This window comes from Mobula hypostoma, chromosome 9 (genome assembly GCF_963921235.1).
Source record: "Mobula hypostoma chromosome 9, sMobHyp1.1, whole genome shotgun sequence".
In the NCBI taxonomy this organism is placed as follows: Eukaryota; Metazoa; Chordata; class Chondrichthyes; order Myliobatiformes; family Myliobatidae; genus Mobula; species Mobula hypostoma.
In genome coordinates, this window is record NC_086105.1 from 129,353,317 (window position 1) to 129,380,407 (window position 27,091).

The window sequence follows — 27,091 nt, forward strand, 5'->3', positions numbered from 1 at the left end:
TACTGAAGGAATGCTGTGTTGTCAAAGGTGTGCAATCTTATCAATGAGGTAACTTTGTCTACTCTTTTGTAAAATGCCAGTGATTGGAGTGAGTATTGTGAAGTGGTAAAAGTACAAGTAAATAATGATATTGAATTTGATGGAATTTTACTAGGTTTTCAAATGGCTTTTGATAAGTTTCCTGAAAAAAATCAGAGGAGACTGAGTTGTGAACAAATGGTGGAACGGGTTGCTAGCAAGGCTAGTATTCTTCCACAAGGACCCTGCTAGGATCACTATTGTTCACAATTTATACTGGTGATAAATACTGCAATAAAAAATATGCCATGTGTTATTTTGTGGAAAGAATCAAATTTGAGAATAGATGAGCGTATTAATTACTGAAGACAACAATAAGTTACAGGAACTCAGTGGGTGAGCAGCATCTGTGGGAGGAAAGGAATTGTCGTTTGAATGGGTGCAAACTCTGCAAAACTGATACAGATTCAAAAAATAGTGATGTACCTACTGTGAGAAATGCCACAGTGATACTTTGAGCAGGACTTGATTTGAGAAATGGGAGCCTCACCCTGTAGTTATTTTTTTATCTGTAGAGACCTCAGCATTCTAACTTGAGATAATTGAATTGGGAATGTGATCATTACTCATCACCATTCTGCCTTGCTTTTAGATGAAAAAATATTTAACGTAGAAAATCAGTCTAAATGTTCAGATTTACTTATGTAACTGTCATAATGAGATGACAATTATGGTTTAGCTGTAGAAAACTGTTAGAATTTTCAATCTATGTAATTATAATGTGTAATTGACTTCTCAAGTATTCAAGAAAGTATATTGCTAACTAGTGAGTTTCAGAAGTTTATTTCGTACATACTTCTTTCCATAGGCTTTGGAGGTGGAGACTGATATTGCTAAAGAGGAACAAGAAATTGAAATACAGAAAGAAATTTACAGACAGATCCTGGGAATGAAGTCTGAAAGTAAGATAGAAAAGCATGGATCAGTAGGCGAGGATCAAGGGAGTAATGACATTTTTAAAGTCCAGACAGAACATTGTGAGAAAATGGAAATGTGCCTGGAACCTTTAGGGAAAGAGGAGTCAGAACATTTTAAGAGCGTAGAGTATTCCCAGGAGCAAGTTGAAGCAAGAAAAATTGACTCGGAGAAAGTGTACTTAGATCTGGTGAAGGTAAGATATTAATGCTTTGGATGTAAAATATTGAACCTATGTTTACAGCCACCCAAGCCAAATATAACTCATTTATATTCTTAATCTCTGTTTTATGTTTGTAAATCCTTTCTGCATTCCAGTCATTACCCTGAATACTGTGCACTCTAAATTTGCTTTATAATTTCTGGTGTAATCCCCCTTTATCATAGACCTTTTGAAAAAACAAAAGGATCAAAGGGTATGATCACATTGCTGCTTCGTAATTCTATGGACGTAGTTTCGATCCTGACTTTGTGTGCTGCCTTTGTGGAATTTCTACATTTTCCCCATGACTGCAGGGTTTTCTGTCTGATGCCCTCATTCCAAAGATGCACTGGTAGGTAGTTTAACTTGTGATTGTCTCTTTAGTGCAGGGATTTCCCAGCCTGGGGTCCACAGACCCCTCGTTTAATAGTAGGGGTCTATGGCATAGATAAGGTTGGGAACCCCTGCTTTAGTACATGCAGGTGGCAAAATGTCAAAGACGAGGGAGAATAGGTAGCAGGGATATTGGGAAATAAGCAGAGAGGGAACAGGACTGATGGGGTTGCTCTGCTGGAGAATGGGAATGTGGACCTCATGGGCCAAGTGGCATTCTTCTCTATCATAATAAGTACAGTAAGTAATTAATTAGTCACATTGACTGCTTCATCTTTATTCATCTTGCTAGTTACAATCTCAATAAAGCCTTGAAGTCTTTTAAAATACATTTCACTTCCATAAAACTATGTTGACTCAATCATAATAATACTGCCGAAGTCGAGACTCAGACATTTGTAATGAGCTTCAGATGGAAGTGTCAAGAGAATGATTCACCTTGGCTTCATTGTGAGATTTCCTTCATCAGAAAGGTTAGTCTCCAGCAAATTAAGTTCGCATCACATGATAACAAGGAACAAGTGTAAGCATTAGGTACAGCAAAGACTATTCAGCAACATTCCAGTACTGAGAATTTATAGTATAGAACTAACCACTGCAATACAATTACAATATTGGCATGTGTCCAGCATTGTGAATAATTGAAAACATAGGCAGTTCCAGAAGTCCAGTGTGAACTAATGCTCTATCAGTCTATGTTCAGTTATATGTAAAGTGATGCAAGGTGTCAATGCCCATGCTATCAGATCATGCGTAACATGCTCACCAATGGTTGGTTAGTTAATTCAGTCCCCATTACAACTTCAGTCCAGATTTGGACAAAAAAACGGAATTCTGGAGGTGAAGGAGAATTGATGGGCAGGTGTAAGAAAGAATTAGTTGGAGAGGTGAAGGAAGAGGGAAATAGGTTTAATTGGATTGCTCCCTTGGGTGCTTGCATGGACAAGAATACCTGAATTATTTTATGTCAAGGAGCACCTATGAAACTGAAGCCAATGAGAATCAAGGAAAAAAAATCACAAGACATTAAATTTCTTCAAAGCAGTGTCCAGGCCAGTTCTAATACAAATTGGAAAGGCTTACTATGGAGAATTATTGAATTCAAATTCTCAATCAAGGGAGCTGTCCCTAGTCAGAATCCTTGAGTTTATGTTAGGCTTCCTTGGAACAGGATAAGGATAAAAGGCCAAATATAGAGAGAGTAGAGTTTGTTGAGAATGGAGAATTGAAATGGCAGACAACTAGAAGTTTAGATCACCCTTGTAGGTTGAATGAAGATCTGCAAGCCAGCGCTGAACACATTATGAACATTGAATGCCATTCCGAAAATTGTGGTAGCTGAAGGTAGTGTTTATGTTCTTGGGAACAGCAGTGACTAGTCAAAATAGTTACTGAAAAATTAATACTTTACCTTCATATTTGATTATAAGAACTTATAAGTAGCAAATATTGTTAATTCCATGGCTTTCAATTTCTTGTTTGTCTAGTGCTTTGAGGGCAACTGCAGTTATCTTGCACTTTATCCAAAGGGCAATCCACTTCTAGAAACACAACACAATATTGCAGGGAATGAACAAATGGGTAAGTGCCCACCGGAAGACTTTCCAAAAAAAAATCCTTTACTTTCATATTTTACAGAGACAATTATATATGTTTTACAGGACAAATATCCTCTTCTATTGCTTCATTTTTATCTAACTTTCATATTCTTTACTGTTCTTAAATTGTTCAGAATCTGTATTAATAATTGGTTCTCCCACATCTCCAATTAGGAGTGGCACTGTCTACTAAACTTTTTTTTTTATTCAGCAACTTTATTGTCAATATCAGATCTCAAAATACCACAATCTACTTTTATTATTGTCTCCCGATGATCTGGTAGAATGATTTAAAACTAAATATGTGGCTTTATATTTGAAGCTGTACTGTGAGCTAGAAACTTGCTGTACAGTATATCAAATGAATAGATATTGTATAATTGTATTAATTGAAATCTTTTTTCAAGTAGTGAGTAATTCTACCTGAGAAAGCATTTGAAAATTATTGGCACCATCATAATTGCTGCATATATGTAATTCTCCTTAGTTGACAACTTAGTGAAGGATTAGAGAGGTAAGTAGTAGGTACTAGCAATGCAAAATATTCTTCAGCATTCTCAAGTACCTTTCACTTACTTTGGTTCCCTTAGAACTCAAGATTAAATGCACAAATAGAGTCATAAACTGAATATAATCTGTGCAAGGACAGACTTTGAGTGACAGTTATTCATTGCCTGCTTCCTTGTATTAATTTCAGGAATCAATTTAAAAGCATCATTGGAGCAACAGGCATTATTGATGATTTTGTTTCTCTAGACATCATACTGATACAGCAAACCTTATATATCTGTGCTAACTCCCAAGATCTCAAATATATTTGAGAAATTTCAATGCAGGAATCTGTAGAGTGTAGTTAACAAGAAAAACTGGCCGAATTTGACACAAGTTATTACAAAATCTGCAGTTTCAAATGGAGGGACGAATAATGGTGCCTGATAGTGAAATGTCATACTATAGGAATGCACATCTGATCTTGAGGGGGTGAAATAGGTTGTCATAGCATTTCAGTTAGAACTTTGTTCTGCATTAAAATATTATACATGACATCAGAATATTGGTGGTCTGAAGTAGTTAAGTATTCTATTTCTAGTGCTGATACGCTGTAGGTGGAAATCCAGTGTCATTTCACATGAAGCATCAATGCATTTCAAAATAATTATCTATGCAGGCATATTGTGTACAAATGTGGTTCACCCCAGGCTGGGTGTGGAAGGCTCATCTCTCTGCTCTCCACAATCTTTAGCCATGACAGGACCTTCAGAACTGAAGAGGGCTGCATTTGAATGTGACCTGACAATCAGCAATGCCAGGGCTTTACAAGGTGTAACGTCTGAAATGGATTTTAATATTTTTACATTGTAATTAAAACAAAAAACAATAAGTAATATACAAATATTAAAATAAAACTAATTTAAAAAAATTAACTTTACTTCCTCTCTACCTCTTAAATCTGCACCTTTATAATCTTCAATGAAATTAATAGGTCTCATTGGCCATAGGATCTGAAAATCCTAGCAGGAGGGAATTGTGCCACTAGATTCTACACACACTAGCAGAACAAGCTGTTAGATTTGGCCTTTGAATCAGAGAACAGGATCTAGCCCATAGTTTCTTTTATTCTATTGAGATCACTACCGGTTATTTCCACAATAATGAACCATCCTTTTCCCCATTTCTCTTGAAAGTGTTGTTTCTTGTTGGTGCAAGATTCCACAGGAGACAACAGTAAATGGCCATTCATGGTATGGGTATAACTGCAGGCTGCTTGACAATTCTTGGTGTTATCTAATTTCATATGATATTTTCATAATTGCATTTTCCACAAAATGTTGGAAGATAACAAATATAAGTAGGATTTTTTGAGATATTTTTCTTCCTCTCTCTACCCGAGTCCTGAGCCAATTATACCTTTGCAGTTGCATGCATGAGTTCATAGAATTGTACGGCATGGAAACAGGCCAGTTGATACATATTGTCCATGCTGACGAGTGGACAACCTTCATTTAACCTCATCACCTTGTACTTGTGCATAGCCCTCTATACCTTAACAACTGAAGTGTTCATCTGGACACTTCTAAAATGCTGTCAGTGATCCAGTATTAAGCACTCTGTCAAACAGTGCATTCCAGGTATTTCCCACAATCTGGGTAGAGAAAATTCCCTTCTTAACCCTTCTGAACCCTTCTGAATATCTTCTCCCTTACTCCAAACCTGTGTCCTCTAGTTTCATCTAACTGAGGAAAAGTTGCTCGCAGTCTACCCTAGCTATACCCTCGTGATTTTATATTCCTCAGTCATATTTCCTCTTAACCTTTTAGCTTCCAGAGAGAAAAACTCTAGCATGTCTTGTCTCTCTTCAGTACTGAATTTCTCTATCCCAGACAATATCCTGGTGAATTTCCTCTGTACCTTCTCTGCAAAATTACATCATCCCATACCTTCGTGGCCAGAACTGTATGAAGTACTCCAGCTGACATTTGGCCAAAGTTTTATAAAGTTGAGGGAATGCCTCCCTCCTTCTGTATTCAGTGCCTGGCTATTAAAGGCCAATATCCTGTATACCTTCCTAACTACATTGTCTACCTGTGTTACCACCTTCAAGGATATATGGACTTGTATTTTGAAGTGCCTCTGTTCCTCAATGCTCCATAAGACTTACCATTCATTATGTATGTCCTAGTCTCATTCATCATCATCAGGTGCCATGCCCAGATTAAGCTTTGACTGCCATGGCCCACACACTCCTGTTTCAGATCAAGTGGATCAATTCATTAGTACTTCAAAAATGTATGACGTCACATTTATCTGGATAAAACTCCATCTGTCATCCTTTAGCCTTTTTCACCAAAACATTGATACCTCTACAGTCCTAGATTAACTTCCATGCTATCAACAACTACACTAATTAAGTAATATCCACACCCTTATTAATTTTGCCTCCCATATCCACATCAGTGACTATACTTCATTAGGACTTTGAAGAGATTTGGTATGTCAACAAATACACTCAAAAACTTCTATAGATGTACCATAGAGAGCATTCTGACAGGCTGCATCACTGTCTGGTATTGGGGAGTGAGTGGCTACTGCACAGGACCGAAAGAAGCTGCAGAGGGTTGTAAATTTAGGCCATTCCATCTTGGGTACCAGCCTACAAAAGTACCCAGGATATCTTCAAGGAGCGGTGTCTCAGAAAGGCAACGTCCATTATTAAGGACCTCCAGTACCCAGGGCATGCCCTTTTCTCACTGTTACCATCAGATAAGAGGTACAGAAGTCTGAAGGCACACACTCAGCGATTCAGGAACAGCTTAGTCTCCTCTGCTATCTGATTCCTAAATGGACATCGAACCCTTGGACACTACCTCACTTCTTTAATATATATTTAGGTTTTTTGCACAATTTTTAATCTATTCAATATATGTATACTGTAATTGATTTACTTATTATTATTTTATTTTTCTATATTATGTATTGCATTGAACTGCTGCTTCTAAGTTAACAAATTTCACAACACATGCCGGTGATAAAAAAACCTAATTCTGAATTCTGATTCCAAATAATTATTGTATTTTACAAACACCAAGGGTCCCTGCACCGATCCTTCATATACGCCAGCATCCAATTTGAAAAAACATTCTCTACCTTCGTCCTCTGCTGCACATTTCTTAGCCAATGTACCATGGATCCTGTAGGCCCTTGTCAAAGACTTTAACAAAGTCCATGTAAATGATATCTACTGCCCTGCCCTCATCGATACACACTGCTACCTCTTCAAAGAATTTATCTGATAGGATCTGCCCTTGACAAACATGTCTTTGATTAGTCCCTGCTTTCAAAGTATTCACTAATCCTGTTCCTCAGAACTTTTTTCCTAGTATCTGTTCAATACATTGGGTTGCTAGACCTGAAATGTGACCACTAAAGCTTTACGATTAGAATATTTTCCATCTAAAGAATGTTGACTTTATCTTCATATTTCAGAGATATCTGAGGTAGAATACAACACAATGAGAGACAGTCTGCAGGAGGTATGGTCTCAACATAAATTTTAGTAAAAAGAACATTGTGAAGTTCATCACTGATGCAAGAAGCCATGAAATAATATTTTCTGTGATATTTTGACAAATTTTAGGAAGAAACCACCAGTGAAGAAGAGTTTTGTGATGTTGACCTTTCAGAATTTGACATAGAACTGTCTCTCTCTGAGAGTGGTGTTAGCTTCAGTTCCGAGCAGTTCTTGGTCTTGGATGAGTCAGCAGCAAGCAGTCACACATCCTCCCAGCTGTATGTATCCAAAAATATCTATGAGAATATGCTGAGTTTTATAAAATTCAGCCATTTAGTCATTGACTTGAAATATATGAAATGTAAATAAGATTCAAGAGTTTCATATCCCTTAATGAGAATTTGCATAGTAACCCTCTAAAATAATCTGCATGTATGGTACAGTGTCAAATCTACCAAACATCTAACTACAATAACGTCTAGGATTTTCTTACTGTAAGAGCAACTTCAAGTCACTTCACCTTTCATGCATATACTGTGATATATATTCCGAAAAATGTATCTTACAAAAATGTCAGAACAATAAACTGATGCGCTGAATACCGTAGGAAGCTCATTCCCTCACCCAGTTAATGACATATATTGACAGAGTGGAGGAAGGGGAAAACAGAAATAAATCTAAGATAGTGAGCAGTAAAGATGTCAGGAAAGACAGGCAGGTGATGGGGCAAATTTGTAGCCATTGGGATGAGTTGCAGTGCAATAAAGTTGCAGTGAAATCAAAGCGAAAAGTACCAAATACTGGTCTTAAATGCACGTAGCATAAGGAATAAGGTGGATGACCTTGTCGTACAGCTACAAATTGGCAGGTATGATATTGTGGCCATCACTGAGACGTGGCTAAAGGATGCATGTCTCTGGGAGCTGAACGTCCAAGGATACACGGTGTATCGGAAGGATAGGAAGGTAGGCAGAGGGGGTGGTGTGACTTTATTGGTAAGAAATGATATTAAATCATTAGAAAGAGGTGATATAGGATCGGAAGGTGCAGAATCTTTATGGGTTGAGCTAAGAAATCGCAGGGGTAAAAGGACCCTGATGGCAGTTATTTATAGGCCTCCAAACAGCTGCAGTGATGTGGACTACAAATTACAACAGGAAATAGAAAAGGCTTGTCAGAAGGGCAGTGTTATGATAATCGTGGGGGATTTTATCATGCGAGTGGATTGCGAAAATCAGGTCGGCACTGGATCTCAAGAGAGAGAATTTGTAGAATGTCTGCGAGATGGCTTTTTAGAACAGCTTGTTGTTGAGCCCACTAGGGGATCGGCTGTACTGGATTGGGTATTGTGTAATGAACCGGAGGTGATTAGAGAGATTGAGGTGAAGGAACCCTTAGGAGGCAGTAATCATAACATGATTGAGTTCACTGTGAAATTTGAAAAAGAGAAGCCGAAATCTGATGTGTCAGTATTTCAGTAGAGTAAAGGAAATTACAGTGGCATGAAAGAGGAACTGGCCAAAGTTGACTGGAAAGGGACACTGGCGGGAAGGACGACAGAGCAGCAGTGGCTTGAGTTTATGCGAGAAATGAGGAAGGTGCAAGACAGGTATATTCCAAAAAAGAAGAAATTTTTGAGTGGGAAAAGGATGCAACCATGGCTGACAAGAGAAGTCAAAGCCAAAGTTAAAGCAAAGGAGAGGGCATACAAGGAAGCAAAAATTAGTGGGAAGACAAACGATTGGAAAGTTTTTAAAACCTTACAAAAGGAAACTAAGAAGGTCATTAAGAGGGAAAAGATTAACTATGAAAGGAATCTAGCAAATAATATCAAAGAGGATACTAAATGCTTTTTCAAGTATATAAAGAGTAAAAGACAGGTGAGGGCATATATAGGACCGATAGAAAATGATGCTGGAGAAATTGTAATGGGAGATGAGGAGATGGCAAAGGAACTGAACGAGTATTTTGTATCAGTCTTCACTGAGGAAGACATCAGCAGTATACCGGACACTCAAGGGTGGCAGGGAAGAGAAGTGTGCACAGTCACAATTACAACAGAGAAAGTACGCCAGAAGCTGAATAGTTTAAAGGTAGATAAATCTCCAGGACCAGATGGAATGCACCCACGTGTTCTGAAGGAAGTAGCTGTGGAGATTGCGGAGGCATTAGCGATGATCTTTCAAAAGTCGATAGATTCTGGCATGGTTCCGGAGGACTAGAAGATTGCAAATGTCACTCTGCTATTTAAGAAGGGGGCAAGGAAGCAAAAAGGAAATTATAGACCTGTTAGCTTGACATCGGTGGTTGGGAAGTTGTTGGAGTCGATTGTCAAGGATGAGGTTACAGAGTACCTGAAGGCATATGACAAGATAGGCAGAACTCAGCATGAATTCCTTAAAGGAAAATCCTGCCTGACAAACCTATTACAATTTTTTGAGGAAATTACAAGTAGGCTAGACAAGGGAGATGCAGTGGATGTTGTATACTTGGATTTTCAGAGGGTCTTTGACAAGGTGCCACACATGAGGTTACTTAACAAGATAAGAGCCCATGGAATTACGGGAAAGTTACATACGTGAATAGAGCGTTGGCTGATTGGCAGGAAACAGAGTGGGCATAAAGGGATCCTATTCTGGTTGACTGCCGGTTACCAGTGGTGTTCCACAGGGGTCCGTGTTGGGGCCGCTTCTTTTTACATTGTACATCAACGATTTGGATCATGGAATAGATGGCTTTGTGGCTAAGTTTGCTGACGATACGAAGATAGGCGGAGGGGCCGGTAGTGCTGCGGAAATGGAGAGTCTGCAGAGAGACTTGGATAGATTGGAAGAATGGGCAAAGCAGTGGCAAATGAAATACAATGTTGGAAGGTGTATGGTTATGCACTTTGGCAGAAGAAATAAACAGGCAGACTATTATTTAAATGGGGAAAGAATTCAAAGTTCTGAGATGCAACGAGACTCGGGAGTCCTCGTACAGGATACCCTTAAAGTTAACCTCCAGGTTGAGTCGGTAGTGAAGAAGGCAAATGCAATGTTGGCATTCATTTCTAGTGGAATAGAGTATAGGTGCAGGGATGTGATGTTGAGGCTCTATAAGGCACTGGTGAGACCTCACTTGGAGTACTGTGGGCAGTTTTGGTCTCCTTATTTAAGAAAGGATGTGCTGACGTTGGAGAGGGTACAGAGAAGATTCACTAGAATGATTCCGGGAATGAGAGGGTTAACATATGAGGAACGTTTGTCCGCTCTTGGACTGTATTCCTTGGAGCTTAGAAGAATGAGGGGAGACCTCATAGAAACATTTTGAATGTTCAAAGGCATGGACAGAGCGGATGTGGCAAAGTTGTTTCCCATGATGGGGGAGTCTAGTATGAGAGGGCATGATTTAAGGATTGAAGGGTGCCCATTCAGAACAGAAATGCGAAGAAATTTTTTTCGTCAGAGGGTGGTGAATCTATGGAATTTGTTGCCACGGGCAGCAGTGGAGGCCAGGTCATTGGGTGTATTTAAGGCAGAGATTGATAGGTCTCTGAGAAGCCGGGGCATCAAAGGTTATGGTGAGAAGGCGGGGGAGTGGGACTAAATGGGAGAATGGATCAGCTCATGATAAAATGGCGGAGCAGACTCGATGGGCCGAATGGCTGACTTCTGCTCCTTTGTCTTATGGTCTATATTCATGAACCACTCTCCAAATAAAATAATTCTGCAAACCATTTACTGAGGCTTTTAAATAGCAGAAAATTTAATGACATATTCTGGAATCATGGAATCTCTGAATCATAGAAATGTACAGCAATGAACAAAGCCCTTTCAACCCACATGACCATGATGCCTCTTAATGCTAATCCTCATTTGCCTGTATTAGGCCCTTATCTCTATGTGCCTTTCCTATCCAAATATCTGTACAAGCACCTTTTAAATGTTGTTATTGTATCTGGAGATTGAGGGATGGAGAGAAGAACTCAAAGTCAAAGATGTGTGTTTATATGACAATGTAAACAAGGAGAGGAGATTTTGGGAAAGGAATTCAGAAGGTAGTTTTCATCTGCATGAGAGAAGTAGGGGAAAAGCACAACCTGGAATTAGAACACTGGAAGATACAAGTAGAAATATGCAGCTAAAGAAAATTAGTAGATTTAGGCAGACCACAAGAAAATTGAAGCTTTAAAAGAGTATCTGTTAACATTACAGTTGTACAGTGGCTTTAGTATTGAATTAGCAAGCCAAAGCTCATGACTTTAGTTTCCCATGGCGGGAAATTATACAAATTAATTTATTCCTCTCATTGTTGGCAACAGAAGAAATGACCATGATTGCTGTAAAAGTACAATTAGTGACTGATCAGCTTAACCTAGGCTGTTGTACATGTGATGTTGGCCCTCCTGTGCATTATTAACTTAGTCCCCTCCAAGTATATCCCACAATTTGAACAAATAAGAGAAAACTATATCACCTTTGATTATGGGAGTTATATAATGTCTTAGGTTAGATTGAAATGCTCAACTCCGTTAAAGGATAGATCCTTCTGATGTTGGGTACAACCGGATGATATTTTGAATGATCTTGTGATTTGAGTTTATTTGGCGAGATCTGGGCAGTAGTAGAATATTTTGTAAATTGGGATAGTAATCAGAAAGAAATAGAAGAAAACAGATTAATAATGAGAAATGCCTTTGATTAGTGATATTCCAGTGCTTGGAAATAGGTCATAAATGGATTACCAATCAGTTTCACTTAATACTTTTATATTGAAACAACAACAAAAATAGTGGAGAATGGCTACTGATGGTTCAGGTCTGAACTCCTGACTGGAATGCATAAGTTCCTGTCTTTGCTCCAGATTTTCAACATCAGTTCTTTTAAAAAAAACAGATACTATTGGCATTCTATATAGTGTAGTTCACTGTATCCTTTACATACTATTGAAATGCAACCTATTATTGAGTATTTTTAAATTATTGTTTATCTGTGTGTGTGTATATATATAATTTCATTGCAAGATGTATCATTAGACTGCTTTCAAACACCTCTCATGCTGAGATCAAGATCAGAACAGTGAAAATCTACTCACCTGCCTTTTCGTTGCAATTGGTGCATTCCATGGAAGGTCAGATAAATTGAAAGGAGAAAATATTTTGGGGTTACGTTCATATACAAATATAAAATTTGTTTGACTATGATTTATGAGTTATCAAGTTTCCATCTCAGAATATGTCAATTGCTGAAGCTCGTTAGGTGAGAAATTCCAGAGAAGACAAACTAATCAAAGATCAAGATGAGACAAACAGAAGTGAAAGTTAGTGCTGAGAAAATTCATTTGCCTATGGTCAACAGTTTAAAGTGCAGATTCTTGACATACAAGTGACAAATTGTGCATCAAGCAGGCAAGGGAGAAAAGTAACAGAAAAAAATAGAACAAGTCAAATGAGATGTTACATATGTGCCCATTAATAACAGATTGAATTCTTTTGCAGTGTAGTTTTCATTCTAGTTTTTTTTTATCAGATCCACGAGATTTGACCAGGATCAAATTTCAGCTCAGAGGAATTGGAAAAGGACAGTGTTGCTCATGTGGAAGGAGATAGCCAGTCACAGGTCAGAATTAGAAATAAAATTGAAAAAATATTTAATTGGTGTTTTACATCTTAAGACCATAAGAAGGTTTAAGAAACATGGTAAGAGAGGTAAGCAATTTAGTTCTTGTAGCTGGTCCATTCAGTGGGGCTATGGATGGTCCAGGGTGTGGGTTCTCAACCTGGCATCAATGGACCCTTTGATTAATGGTAGGGTTCCATGGCACAAAAAAAAGTTGGGAACCCCTGGCCTAGTGCCTCACTTCCAAAGATATGCTTTTGAGTGGATCCCATAATTTCTTTACTTAACAAAAGATACCAGTGTAGAATCTTCATAAGGACCATGAAAGTGACAATTTTATAAAATTTCATATCCAGCAAGTTCAGTGCTGGTTAGTCACGTCAGTTATAGGATCTATCTTGGTAATCTAGGTGGATGGTTCATAAAGCATCTGATATTTCAAAATGTAGACAATATTTTTTTTAGTTCTGCTGTGCTCTGGAGTGTGCTTTGCTACATATAACATTTGCTATTGTTTGATTATTAATAGCCTTGTATTTTGTACTCTTTTTACTTCCAGGTCTTGTTTCCTATAATTCTTTCATCTTTACTTTATTGTCGCCAAACAATTGATACTAGAGCGTACAATTATCACAGTGATAGTTGATTCTGCGCTTTGCGCTCCCTGAATTACAAATCGATAGTAAAATACTAAAATTTTAAATTATAAATCATAAATAGAAAATAGAAAAGGGAAAGTAAGGTATTGTGTATTGATGTAAAGTTTGTTTCGGACCTTTTTGTATAAATTGACTGCTATGCATTCTTCTTTACAACAATGATTCCAATTCAAAAAAACGTAATTGATTGTGAAGTGCTATGGAATGCTGGAACTTCATGAGAAGCACTCTGTGAATGGAACTTATTCTTCAAAGGATGTGTACTGGAAGATCCTTTTGTGGGGCTTTGTAGATAGTAGTTTACAACACAATGAGAATGGAGACAATTTATAAGGGAGTGTGTGGGTGACCCTTAACTACTTACTTCCTCCGTGTCCTTGCATCCCAAGATATACAGTTTGAAAGGTCATTATTTTAAGAGACTTTTAAGAGTATTTTTAAGACTTCTTAAGAGACTTTTGGATAGGTACATGGAGCTTAGAAAAATAGAGGGTTGTGGGTAACCCTAGTAATTTTTAAGGTAGGGACATGTTCGGCACAACTTTGTGGGCCGAAAGGCCTGTATTGTGCTGTGGGTTTTCCATGTTTCTATTATAAGGCAGCAGGTCTTTACATTGTGACCTGATGCCTTAAAATTTGAATAATATTGATTTATAAGCTGATAAGTAATTGTCTGAGCTAATTGTCTGATTTTCACCTGAGAAGATTACAAAATGGCAGTTGTAAGCCTCGATCCTTGTGCCTTTTTTATTACACTGATTGAGCCAAAGGTAGAACTGTGTCAAAAGGCCATCAATTCTATTAAGATTGTGTGGTTGCTATATGAGCAAGAAGAACATGTGCAATAAATTAATTGACAACTTCATTTCTGATCTTTAGCTATGGAGCTAATTAATAGAAGTCTTATTTTGTCTCCTACATAAAATATCCTTCCTCCTTAATATCGATTCTAAGATCCTTACGATTGAGCGGTGTGATGTATTATTATTAATAGGGAGTGTGCTCTCAAAACTTCTCAGTACTATCTCATGAGGGCCAGTTTTATTTTGGCAGCGCTTGTTATCCTTTGTTCAAGTGTGCCATCTTCATACTATTTCATAATTCAGTTTGGGTCTCCATTCACTTTGCTTTTGTGTGACACATCTTCCCAGTATGACAAGTGGTTAAAATTTATTTTGAGCCTTTACAAAAGCTGAAGCAATTTTGCACTCATAAGTGGACATTTATCATTGAGTACACATATCTTTTTAAATTTGGACTGCTATTTGAATAATTATTAGCACAAGACTCAAGTTGCACTTGAAGATGTTGAAATCTGGATCAGTTGTTCTGACTCTTCAAGGTCTAATTGTGAAAATATATAAAATTGCCTTTAGAGTGAGGATAATTTCTGCAATTGCCACTGTTTGTATTTTTTGTGAATTTCCTGTTCACTATCCTCTATAATTCCTGTATTTTAAAGAGGAATGAGTCTATCAAATAGTTGTAATTAAATCTTTTCATCAGTAGCACTATTCCCATCAATGAGGGTATATGACAATATGTAAATTTATAAAGTTAGTGGGAAATGACATTGGAAATATAGAAAAAATGACTGAATATTTTACAATGTTTTTACAAATGGCAATTATGTTACATCAGTATGCCTTCCCTTCCAATCTTATTTCACCTAGAGATGCACAGGACCTTTTGCAACCCACATGTAATAGCAAGGGATGTTGTTTCCTATGTGGTTAATACATACAATAAATATTATAAGACTATAAAACCATAAGATATAGGAGCAAAAGTAGGCCATTCAGCCCATCAAGTCTGCTCCGTCATTCAATCATAGACTGATCCAATTCCTCACTCCCCTGCCTTCACCCCATACCCTTTGATGTCCTGGCTAATCAAGAACCTATCTACCTCTGCCTTAAATACACCCAATGACTTGGCCTCCACAGCCGCTTGTGGCAACAAATTCCACAGATTTACCACTCTCTGACTAAAGTAATTTCTCCGCATCTCAGTTCTAAATGGACGTCCTTCAATTCTGAAGTCGTGCCCTCTAGCCCTAGGCTCCCCTACCATGGGAGCCTATCTCCAGATTAGATATGCCATATCTAATCTTTTCATATTTTACAGCCTTCTACTCCCTCTATACCAGGGCTTAACCCCAAACATTCTTAGGCAACTTGCATGATTAGAAGACAAATTGGCTAAGCTGAACTAACATAGAAATAACTAATGGAACATTCAGAGATCTGAAACCTGCAATCTGGCTCCAAGTCTGATTAGAAAAAGAACAAAAACAAAATGTTCAACAGTCACAAGGAAACAAATAATCTTGAAGGAGTAAGTTTACAATCCTTACAGTTGGCAAGAACTTCACCACCAAAACCATATTTTAAAAACTGCACTTTATCAGAAAATCATGCATGGGGTGTGTGCTAAATTTCTAGCTGATGTAGCTCATCTCCAATCAGAAATTGAACTAGGAAAAAATATCTTTAATGGAGAGAAAAGAAAGAGAAAAACAGAATGAATTAGTGAGTTGCATTGTGGATCATTGTTTTTCTCGGTGTAATATTCATTGACGTTATAAAATATGTTTTCTGACTTGGGGTAAAGATCCATTAATGATATAATATGGTTGTTCATAGTTCAAAGCAGAGTGAAACATAACTTTCTGCCAGTATATTTGTTATGCTGATCTATTCTGGAATTGCAGATTTGCTAGTTTGTTTCTGAATCCAATAACTGAGGAACGAGTTCCTGGATATCACAGCCAGGTGCACAGGTAAGAGAATAAGGAAAACAGGATAACATTGCTGGGGGTATAAGTAAATTATAGAGGAAGAAAATAAGTGCAAAATAGTGAATTAATTTTGTATAAGTGCCATCAAATTATGCATTACATGCTCATTGGACAGACTTAGTGCATGTTAAGATTTCACACTGAGTTAGTTTATCACCAAGAAAAAAATCTTAAAAGCATTTACGAATGAAAAATTCATATCTCTATTGCTCTATGGATAAGGTTTTGCCTCTAAAACTAGTTTGGATTATTGTTGCAGGCAGACAAAACGACGAGTCATTTAAGATTACTACTTCCACAGACAATGCATAATCAATTCTAGAACACTGGTAATATAAATACAATTCTTTCTTGACATTTAGTAAGCTTGGACAAGCTTCCCCATGATTGTAACTCATTTACACGGTTACTTTAAATTAACAGCTATGAACAGTTCTCTTATTTGATACAGGCTCTCTTTGCCATTTTAAACATGTATTGTGCGACCTAGCAATTTTCTATTCTGATAACATGTAGCTCGGTTGCAATCCCATCACTTAAAACTTTAAAAATTGCAAAGGCTGTCATAAAACCTCTTTAAAAAGACACATTGATCAGGGCTAAAATTTTACAAAGCCACCCTTGACTTAAAACATTCATTTTACTTACTACGAATGAAGTTCCAAGGAAAAAAACTCATTAATAATGACATTAATCTGGAAAGGTACTGTAAGTAATTGGTTTTGGATACATTGAATGCGATGGGAGGAAGCTCGGTCTACCGTTAATGCCAACTGGATTTGTTGAGCCAACTGATTTGCTTCTGGTATGTATTTCTTGTTTGTGTGTGTTATAGAAATAAATGTTCTTAAATTTTCTTTGCACGATTAGAGCATTGATAAGAAATATCATTCCTTGGTAAAACCTCATCAGATCTTATCATGGTTTAAAGGAACTATAGGTTAATTGTGATATTATTCTCCAAATATTTGCCACATTAGAATGTGGATGGTTCTGCAAGCTATTTCTCTTTTCATTATTTTTCTGATCATTAAAGCATTTCTTTTGTATTTTTAAAAATTAAGCCTGAAAGCTCAGCAAATCATTGAACACTTATGGATAGAACATTTAATTAACTCCATTTTACTCTGTCCCCATTTGTTTACATTTTAGTGTAACCTTTCAACAAGTCCCTGATGTTTTTTAATATCCAACATTGTAAATTTGCACTCGTTTTAATAGCTGTATCATGAATTGTGTTGCTGGAAAGCAAACATTAGCAAATTTAAGCATTCATATTTCACCTTCTGCTCGATAATCTAATGGCTTCCCCCCCACCCCCCGGAATCAAAAGTATTTTTATTTGGGCAGCAAAAATTTAGTTTCTACTTTTAATTAGGGAATTGATTTGAAGAAAAAGAACATAACAACCAAAATAGTGTGAAGGAAAATGTGAAACAATTTCTACATTCTCATGGCAGTTTACAAAGATTATTTTCCTTAGGGCTGTTGAGCCAGCATCTTTTAAGATGTTTTTAAAAATCTTGCTTTTCTAAAAAGTCTCAGTGCCCCTTCATAAAATTATGCAAACTACCAAGAATTGTTTTAATTAAAAAGGGATAGAAAGGGGGAAAAAAGGGGAGGAGGGGTGCCATTACTGGTCAGGGATACTATTACAGCTACAGAAAGGGTGGGTCCTCTTTTGAGTCAAGATCCTCTTTTGACTCAGTATGGGTGGAAGTCAGGAACAGGAAGGGAGCAGTTACTCTATTGGGAGTATTCTATAGGTCCCCTGGTAGCAGCAGAGATACAGAGGAGCAGATTGGGAGGCAGATTTTGGAAAGGTGCAAAAATAGCAGGGTTGTTATCATGGGTGACTTCCCTAATATTGATTGGCACCTGATTAGTTCCAAGGGTTTAGATGGGGCAGAGTTTGTTAAGTGTGTCCAGGGCAGATTCCTGTCACAGTATGTTAACAGGCCGACCGGGGGAATGCCATACTAGATCTAGTACTAGGTATGAACCGGGTCAGGCCACAGATCCGTCAGTGGGTGAGCATCTGGGGGACAGTGACCACCGCTCCTTGGCCTTTAGCATTATCATGGAAAAGGATAGAATCAGAGAGGACAGGAAAATTTTTAATTGGGGAAGGGCAAATTATGAGGCTATAAGGCTGGAACTTGCGGGTGTGAATTGGGATGATGTTTTTGCAGGAAAATGTACTATGGAAATGTGGTCGATGTTTAGAGATCTCTTGCAGGATGTTAGGGATAAATTTGTCCTGGTGAGGAAGATAAAGAATGGTAGGGTGAAGGAACCATGGGTGACAAGTGAGGTGGAAAATCTAGTCAGGTGGAAGAAGGCAGCATACATGAGGTTTAGGAAGCAAGGATCAGATGGGCCTATTGAGAAATATAGGGAAGCAAGAAAGGAACTTAAGAAGGGGCTGAGAAGAGCAAGAAGGGGGCATGAGAAGGCCTTGGCGAGTAGGGTAAAGGAAAACCCCAAGGCATTCTTCAATTATGTGAAAAAGAAAAGGATGACAGGAGTGAAGGTAGGACCGATTAGAGATAAAGGTGGGAAGATGTGCCTGGAGGCTGTGGAAGTGAGTGAGGTCCTCAATGAATCAGTTTTCACCATTGAGAGGGAACTTGATGAAGGTGAGGACAATATGAGTGAGGTTGATGTTCTGGAGCATGTTGATATTAAGGGGGAGGAGGTGTTGGAGTTACTAAAATACATTAGGACGGATAAGTCCCCGGGACCTGACGGAATATTCCCCAGGCTACTCCACGAGGCGAGGGAAGAGATTGCTGAGCCTGTGGCTAGGATCTTTATGTCCTTGTTGTCCAAGGGAATGGTACCAGAGGATTGGAGGGAGGCGAATCTTGTCCCCTTGTTCAAAAAAGGTAGTAGGGATAGTCGGGGTAATTATAGACCAGTGAGCCTTACATCTGTGGTGGGAAAGCTGTTGGAAAAGATTCTTAGAGATAGGATCTATGGACATTTAGAGAATCATGGTCTGATCAGGTACAGTCAGAATGGCTTTGTGAAGGGCAGATCGTAACAAGCCTGATACAGTAGAGTTCTTTGAGGAGGTGACCAGGCATATAGATGAGGGTAGTGCAGTGGATGTGATCTACGTGGATTTTAGTAAGGCATTCGACAAGGTAGGCTTATTCAGAAAGTCAGAAGGCATGGGATCCAGGGAAGTTTGGTCAGGTGGATTCAGAATTGGCTTGCCTGCAGAAGGCAGAGGGTCATGGTGGAGGGAGTAGATTCAGATTGGAGGGTTGTGACTAGTGGTGTCCCACAAGGATCTGTTCTGGGACCTTTACTTTTTATGCTTTTTATTAACGACCTGGATGTGGGGGTAGAAGGGTGGGTTGGCAAGTTTACAGACGACACAAAGGTTGGTAGTGGTGTAGATAGTGTAGAGGATTGTCGAAGATTGCAGAGAGACATTGATAGGATGCAGAAGTGGGCTGAGAAGTAGCAGATGGAGTTCAACCTGGAGAAGTGTGAGGTGGTACACTTTGGAAGGACAAACTCCAAGGGTACAAAGTAAATGGCAGGATACTTGGTAGTGTGGAAGAGCAGAGGGATCTGGGGGTACATGTCCACAGATCCCTGAAAGTTGCCTCACAGGTAGGTATGGTAGTTAAGAAAACTTATGGGGTGCTAGCTTTCATAAGTCGAGGGATAGAGTTTAAGAGTTGCGACGTAATGATGCAGCTGTATAAAACTCTGGGTAGGCCACACTTGGAGTACTGTGTCCAGTTCTGGTCGCGTCACTATAGGAAGGATGTGGAAGCATTGGAAAGGGTACAGAGCAGATTTACCAGGCTGCTGCCTGGTTTAGAGAGTATGCACTATGATCAGAGATTAAGGGAGCTGGGGCTTTACTCTTTGGAGAGAAGGAGGATGAGAGGAGACATGATAGAGGTGTACAAGATAATAAGAGGAATAGATAGAGTGGATAGCCAGCGCCTCTTCCCCAGGGCACCACTGCTCAATAGAAGAGGACATGGCTTTAAGATAAGGGGTGGGAAGTTCAAGGGGGATATTAGAGGACAGTTTTTTACTCAGAAAGTCATTGGTGCGTGGAATGCACTGCCTGAGTCAGTGGTGGAGGCAGATACAGTAGTGAAATTTAGACTATTAGACAGGTATATGGAGGAATTTAAGGTGGTGAGGGTTATATGGGAGGCAGGGTTTGAGGATCGGCATAACGTTGTGGGCCGAAGGGCCTGTACTATTCTGGGTTCTATCATACTGTGCCCTTATATTGCAGTCAATCATTGTTACTTTATTACAGACCAATGGATTTATCCAATATAAAGAGAAATATTAAAAAAGGACTGATCCGCACAACAGCAGAGTTCCAGCGGGATATCATGCTGATGTTCCAGAACGCAGTAATGTACAATAGCTCCGACCATGATGTTTTTCACAAAACAGTGGAAATGCAGCGAGAAGTCTTAAAACAGATCCAGGTACTGTACTACAATAGGTCCTTCTCCAATAAAACACTCCTTATTGAGGTTTTATTTAAAATAAGATTCAAGCAAAGAATTAAAGTATAATATGATAAACCGAGTTGAGTAATAAATTTGCCTTGTTGTTTATTTTACTTAAGTTGTAAGAAGCTATTAAGAAAGTGAACAATCCTAAAGTATACCTGACTGAAAATACTACATTACTGTTACTGGTGAGAAAATGCAATATTTGGTGAATGCCATTCCATCACTTTTTATTAAATTCCTGAACAAAATGTTCGTCTTAGAAGGTACATTTAGCAATTAGCCAATAGGTCAGGTGCATTTCTTGAAGCAAAGTGAAGCTCTACAAGTATTTGCAGCTTCTTGTGTCTCCTTACTTGGTGATTGTCTGGGTTAGTACGTTCACGTCTGTACCCATAGCTTTTGGAATTAAAATGCACCAGAACTTGTGCTTTACATTAAGCCATTGACATCCAAAAACATACGAACATAGTTTAAATACAGGAAAGCACTTTCAGCACTACAGATTATCATGCAGGATGGCCAAGACAAGGTCAGCCCATATTAAGCTGACAGATTTTGCCTGATGGCAGTTCAGTATTGAACTGCTGATGCAACCTTTTAATAATGGCGTGAACATATGCAGAAATGAGAACTTTGTGATACGGATGGGTGATAAAATTCGCTGCCGTTATCCTGAAAAATTACTTTGTGAAGAGTCCATTTGAGTTAAGGTCATCAGGACTCCCAAGGGTTCAGTTATATATTATTCAGTTTTATTGGTACTTTTCTTTTTGAAATGAACAATTTAAAAATTAATATGGTAGTATGGCATTGATTTTTTTCTCATATGTACCAAGACATTGAAGTCTTGAATTTGAAAAAAATCATAAAAGGAAACATTTTTTGTTGAAGGGATAGTTAGTACAACTTAAAGCCATGTCATTTCGGTAAGAGTTTAGGAGACATTTTTGTGCAAAGAGAGGTAGAATTGTGGATTACCCTCCCATGGAATAAGAGTTAATTTTAAATCTGAGATCACAACAGTTTTGTTAACCATGGAAACGGAGGAATATATTTCCAGCATAAGTAGATAGAGATCAACATGGTCTATATGAACGGTGAAATAATATCAGGGACTAAATGTCATACTGTGTAGTATATCTGTAAATAATACATTATCCCACAATACATTGCACTGTATGTATATAACGGTCAGTCTACTGAATGAATCCTTTATCAGTTGGATCTGCATGATGTGGCATTGACCATTGAGTGGTGCTGTAGTAATATATTTCCGAGAACAGCAAGCATTTTACCAAAGCTAATCCATTGAAGGGTGAATTCAACTCGATAATCTCTCCTGTTTAATGAGAATATTGATACTGATGCTGTGTCTCTTTTGCCTATATGTTGACAATCAGAATAAAAAACTGAACCATACTATCTGGCACTCTCAGCTACTGAATAGCATTTGGTACAATCATTTACCGGTCTGGTGTTGATCTAACTTCCACTGCAATGCTGGAACCTTATCACTTATAGTTACTGCACCTTATCCAGGATCAGAGGGAGAAATTAATCGCCAGTGCTTTGCTGCTAATTCTCTCAATATTCGTGGTTTAAGTAATTTCTACATTACATCCCAGTTTCCTTGGTGATCAGCAATTTACACTCACAATGCTCCTTTAAGATCATAAAATGTCTGAAAGGATTTTCAGAATGTAATCATTCGCTGAGCCTAAGAGGTAGTATTCAGCTGTCAAAATGCATACTCTCAGTGGCTACTTTACCTGTACATCAGCTTGTTAATGCAAATATCTCAACCAATCATGTGGCAGCAACTCAATGCATAAAAGCATGCAGGCATGGTCAAGAGGTTCAGTTGTTGTTCAAACCAAACATCAGGCTGGGGAATATATGTGATCTAAGTAACTTGAACCATGGAATGATTGTTGGTGGTAGACAGGATGGATTGAGTATCCAGAAACTGCTGATCTCCTGGGATTTTGACACACAACAATCTCTAGAGTTTACAGAGAATGGTGTGAAAAATATAAAACAGTCATTGAGTGGCAGTTCTGTGGGTGAAAACACCTTGTTAACGAGAGAGAGGAGAATGGCCAGACTGGTTCAAGCTGACAGGACGGTAACAGGAACTGAAATAACCATGTGTTACAACAATGGTGTGCAGAAAAGCATCTCTGAATGGTCAAGTTGAACCTTGAAATGGATGGGTTACAGCAGTAGAAGACCACAAACATATAGTCAGTAGCCAATTTATTAGCTACGGGTAATAAGGTGGCTACTGAGTGTATTTGTGGGAATTTCTGATACTGATCCCGTTTTAAAATGAGATAGTCTCACAGAGCTTAGTCTGATTCAAGCCTAGTTACATTCATTTTGGCTACATTGAACAAACCATACCTCTTGCACGCCCAACACCAGTTTCCCAAAACAGATGCTCTATTCTGAACTCTGTCATTGGACAACATTACGACATAGGAAAATGATGAAGAATGTTGGATTCTAATGTACTTGATTTAAGGTTCTTTTGAAAATCAAGAAAGTGGCACAAAGTATGTTGCTTCACAATTGTTTTATTAAGTGCTAATAGAACAAAAAGAATTGGAAACAAGAGTAGCGAAAGTCTAGTAGCAAAGAACAGATAAAGACTAAAAGGTGTATTCAACCCTTCTATAGATAAGAGACATTCCATTCAAATATATTTTGATAAGAGATAACCAATCAGATAGCACCTATTCAAATAATGCAATACCAAGCAATTTCCAGAAAAAGACCCAACTGTAACCACTAAGGGACACACTGAACATTTACATGTATATAGATAATTATATGATAAGTATATAAAATACTAGCATGCATAAACTTAAACTGCAAATAAAATAACAATTATACAGTCTAATCAATCATTTCCCCCCTTTGATTCTAAATCACACATTTAGAGTCATTACATCTGAAAATTCAGAGGCATAAAAACTTAAATGTACATTAAAAATAAAATAATCAAAATACTTTCCAAGATATCAAAGGGTGTTCACAGGATTATGTCATGGTTAGGTAGATTAGCGTGAGCTTGAATGATCTCATTAATAATAAAAAGATGATGTAAACCATGATAAGACTTATCAAGACAAAGAATATGACTCATAATGTTGAATCACCCTAGCTTCCTAGACTTAAATAAATTCAGTCAAAGACATCCCATCTATCAGACTGATGTATTTTGGCTGCTTCTTTATGAATATGATTGGCCAAATCAGATATATCTTCAGACTTGTCAGGTATGTAAGTACAACACTCCTTGCCTGTAAATGCACATGTTCCGCCCTTAACTAATAAGAGAAAATGCACATGTTCCGCCCTTAACTAATAAGAGAAAATATAATGCCCTTGGCTGTCGAAGAACCATTTTACACATGGTGTCAATTTCTATTGTTACTTTTCTCAAGGGCATCAGCAGTATCATTGCTTACCCTTTCTAAAGCTGCAGAAACATTCTTAACAATGTATACTCCTTGCCACAGCATAAAGTTGAGGCAAATTGAAGCAAAACTAGCTCCTCCTGAGAAGTATACATTATCTCGGAAGTATACATTATGAGTATTTGGCACATTGTGAGCAGGGAAAATTGGCAAAAATATAGAAACAGCAAATAATACTAGAATAAACATCATCATGTCCAATTGATGTCGACTGCGTTTGAGGTCTACTGGCTGGTTAGAACAGCTGTAGCTCAGTAGTGTAGGTACTGAGACAGAGATTTCTAGCATGTTAACCACAGTACTTGTCGTCCTCGTTGGCTACCACTTTAGCTCACTTGCAGTGGCTGGCATGTATACACTTACTTTTACCTTTTACCTTCTACCTTCACCATTGAGTTGGTAATTAAGTACTTAATAAGGACCTTCCATGGAGTCCCAGTGGTACCCCATGTGGTTTCATAATCCAAATTACAAGCATCCACACAAACTGGGGTTTGGGGTGGGAGCGCAGTCTCAATCTCACGGGTTTGGCAGGACCAGAATGTGTCTTCCCTAGACTTGCGCAGCCAAGGAAACCAGCAGGGTTTCACTAAGAAGCTTCCAGAGAACTATAACCACTAGGAGACACATTGAACAATTGCATATACATACTGTGACTACTAGGAAACATATATATAGATAATTATATAAAATACCAGCAGGCATAAATTATCAAACTATAAAGAAAATAACAATTACACCGTCTAATCAAACAAGAATTTACCCAAAGCATCCTTGAAGGAATGTAGCATCCCCACTGGCTCTTGGGACTCTCTGGCCTGGGACCTCTTGAAGTGGAAAACAAGCATTCACGTGGTAATGAGACACCTGGCCATGTATCAGAAGAATACAGGAGTTCTGCGTAATTTACGGAGGGAGTACACCACCTCTCAAATTAACCACACCTGGCCCGCTGACCACTACCTGCCCCAACTGTAGAAGAATCTGTCATTCCCTCATTAGTTATCTGGGAATCCAAAAAGTGAAAGGAAGTCGTGTTTGGTCCCAAGAAAAAGGCAACTTTGAATGAGAATACTGCAGCCAAAAGCTACATAACTTGGAAACATCTGGTGAATACCACAAAAAAAGCCAAAGAAAGAGAAAGGATATAAAATGTTGAATGTAGGAATTGGGTTCAAATTTGATGATGTGTATAGCAAAATGCTGCACTCCTCTCAGCATTGTACCTGATCCTTGAGTGGATTTTAATGCAATTTTGTGTTCTCGTGATCTTACAGAAGTTGTTATGGGCTTGTAATATTAACTGTTGTCTTTTTCCTGTATAGGATATACTGGAAGTAGTCGAACTAGGTGACAGTAACAAAAGCCACAGTTGGAAGAGTTTGCATCTCATGCAAAAATGAGGTAATGAATTTTGCTGCAGCTTAGTGCAAAACAAATGTTTTATTATTATTTTGTACATTCTTAGTAACAAAAACGCACAAATAATTATTTGCTGTTGAAATTAAAATGGCCAAACGTTTAATTCCAATTCCTATTACCATTATGACATGTCAATCCATGGCCGCCTCCTGTGTCAAGATGAGGCCTCCCTCAGGGTGGAGGAGCAACATCTTGTATTCTGTCTGGGTACCCTCCAGCCGGATGGCATGAATATCTATTTCTCCCCACCTTTTCTCCATTCCCCACTATGAACTTTCACATCTTCTCACCTGCCTATTATTTCCCCCGGATCCCATCCTCCTTCCCTTTCTCCCATTGTCCACTCTCCTCTCCTGTCAGATTCTTTCTTTCCCACCCATCTAACTTCACCTATCACCTTCCAGCTAGCCTCCCCTCCCCACCCCACCTTTTTATTCTGGCATCTTCCCCCTTCCTTCTCAGTTCTGAAGAAAGGCCCAAAACCTCAACTGTTCACTCTTTTGCATGGATACTGCCTGACCTCCTGAGTTCCTTCAGCATTTTGTGTGTTTCTTTTGTAAAATAAGATGAATTAATAATTCATGTTATGCCTCCTATAGAGGAAGCATAAGGAAGTCATTTATATTTAGTTGTGTGTCAGTACCCCTACTCTACCTCGGTAAAATCAGAATGTAGGGCTTAACATGGAATTGCAATCAGAAATGTATATTATATAATTTGCATGTACTTTTGTGTACCTATACGATAAGCAAAAAGTCATATCCAAAATTTGTAAAATATATATCAATATTTAAAACATTGTCTATTTCAGATATCCTGTCAGGATACTTTTATTAAACAAATTTAGTGCCCACTCTTATTCAAACATGTCCGCTCTTTATTTGAGGGAGTTAACTTATAACATCAGTATTTTCAGTTTAACCTTCATTTGGGAAACGGGTAGCCAACAACTTTTTGTAATTTTAAATTTATTTATGAAGCTATTGAGTAAATGGGCACATGATTTTGTTTCTAGAACAATATATTTAGTTTCTGCTGAAATCATGCTTTGTTGATAATGAATACTGTGCCACAGTAGGGTTGTGAGCCTATACAGTTATTGAAGAACATTAATGCCAGAAATATTTGTAGCTAAATAACCTCAGCATTTTCAATCACTTTAAAAAACTAATATATATTTTTTGATTTACAGTATTCCTGCTGTTGAACACATTGTTGGAGGAAATATTGAAATTAAGTGTTTTGTAGAGTTTTGCAGTTTTTTGAATTTTGTTTTATTTGTAGCAATGGTCATGATGTTGCATAGCCTTAAAGAGTGAGCGACTTGGGTGAAGAGACAGAACTGAGTGCTCACAAGTTATCACAAGGTGCAGAAGAACCACAGGAATGCAGAATGCTGTTTTGTTAACCTATTGTGCTTGCCTCAAA

The 27,091-nt window shown here is 38.1% G+C and overlaps 1 protein-coding gene across 1 annotated transcript; it reads left to right on the plus strand.

Moving 5' to 3' along the window:
- The first annotated feature begins 73 nt into the window (after positions 1–73).
- On the plus strand, positions 74–27,059 carry LOC134352280 (bromodomain-containing protein 8-like). The gene is made up of 10 exons (XM_063059570.1): positions 74–88; positions 887–1,189; positions 3,076–3,169; positions 7,171–7,217; positions 7,322–7,473; positions 12,706–12,795; positions 16,168–16,236; positions 20,552–20,729; positions 25,567–25,645; positions 26,948–27,059. Exons 1-9 carry the CDS (start codon positions 74–76, stop codon positions 25,642–25,644), a joined length of 1,026 nt encoding a protein of 341 aa, XP_062915640.1. The 3' UTR covers position 25,645; positions 26,948–27,059.
- The last annotated feature ends 32 nt before the right edge of the window (positions 27,060–27,091 follow it).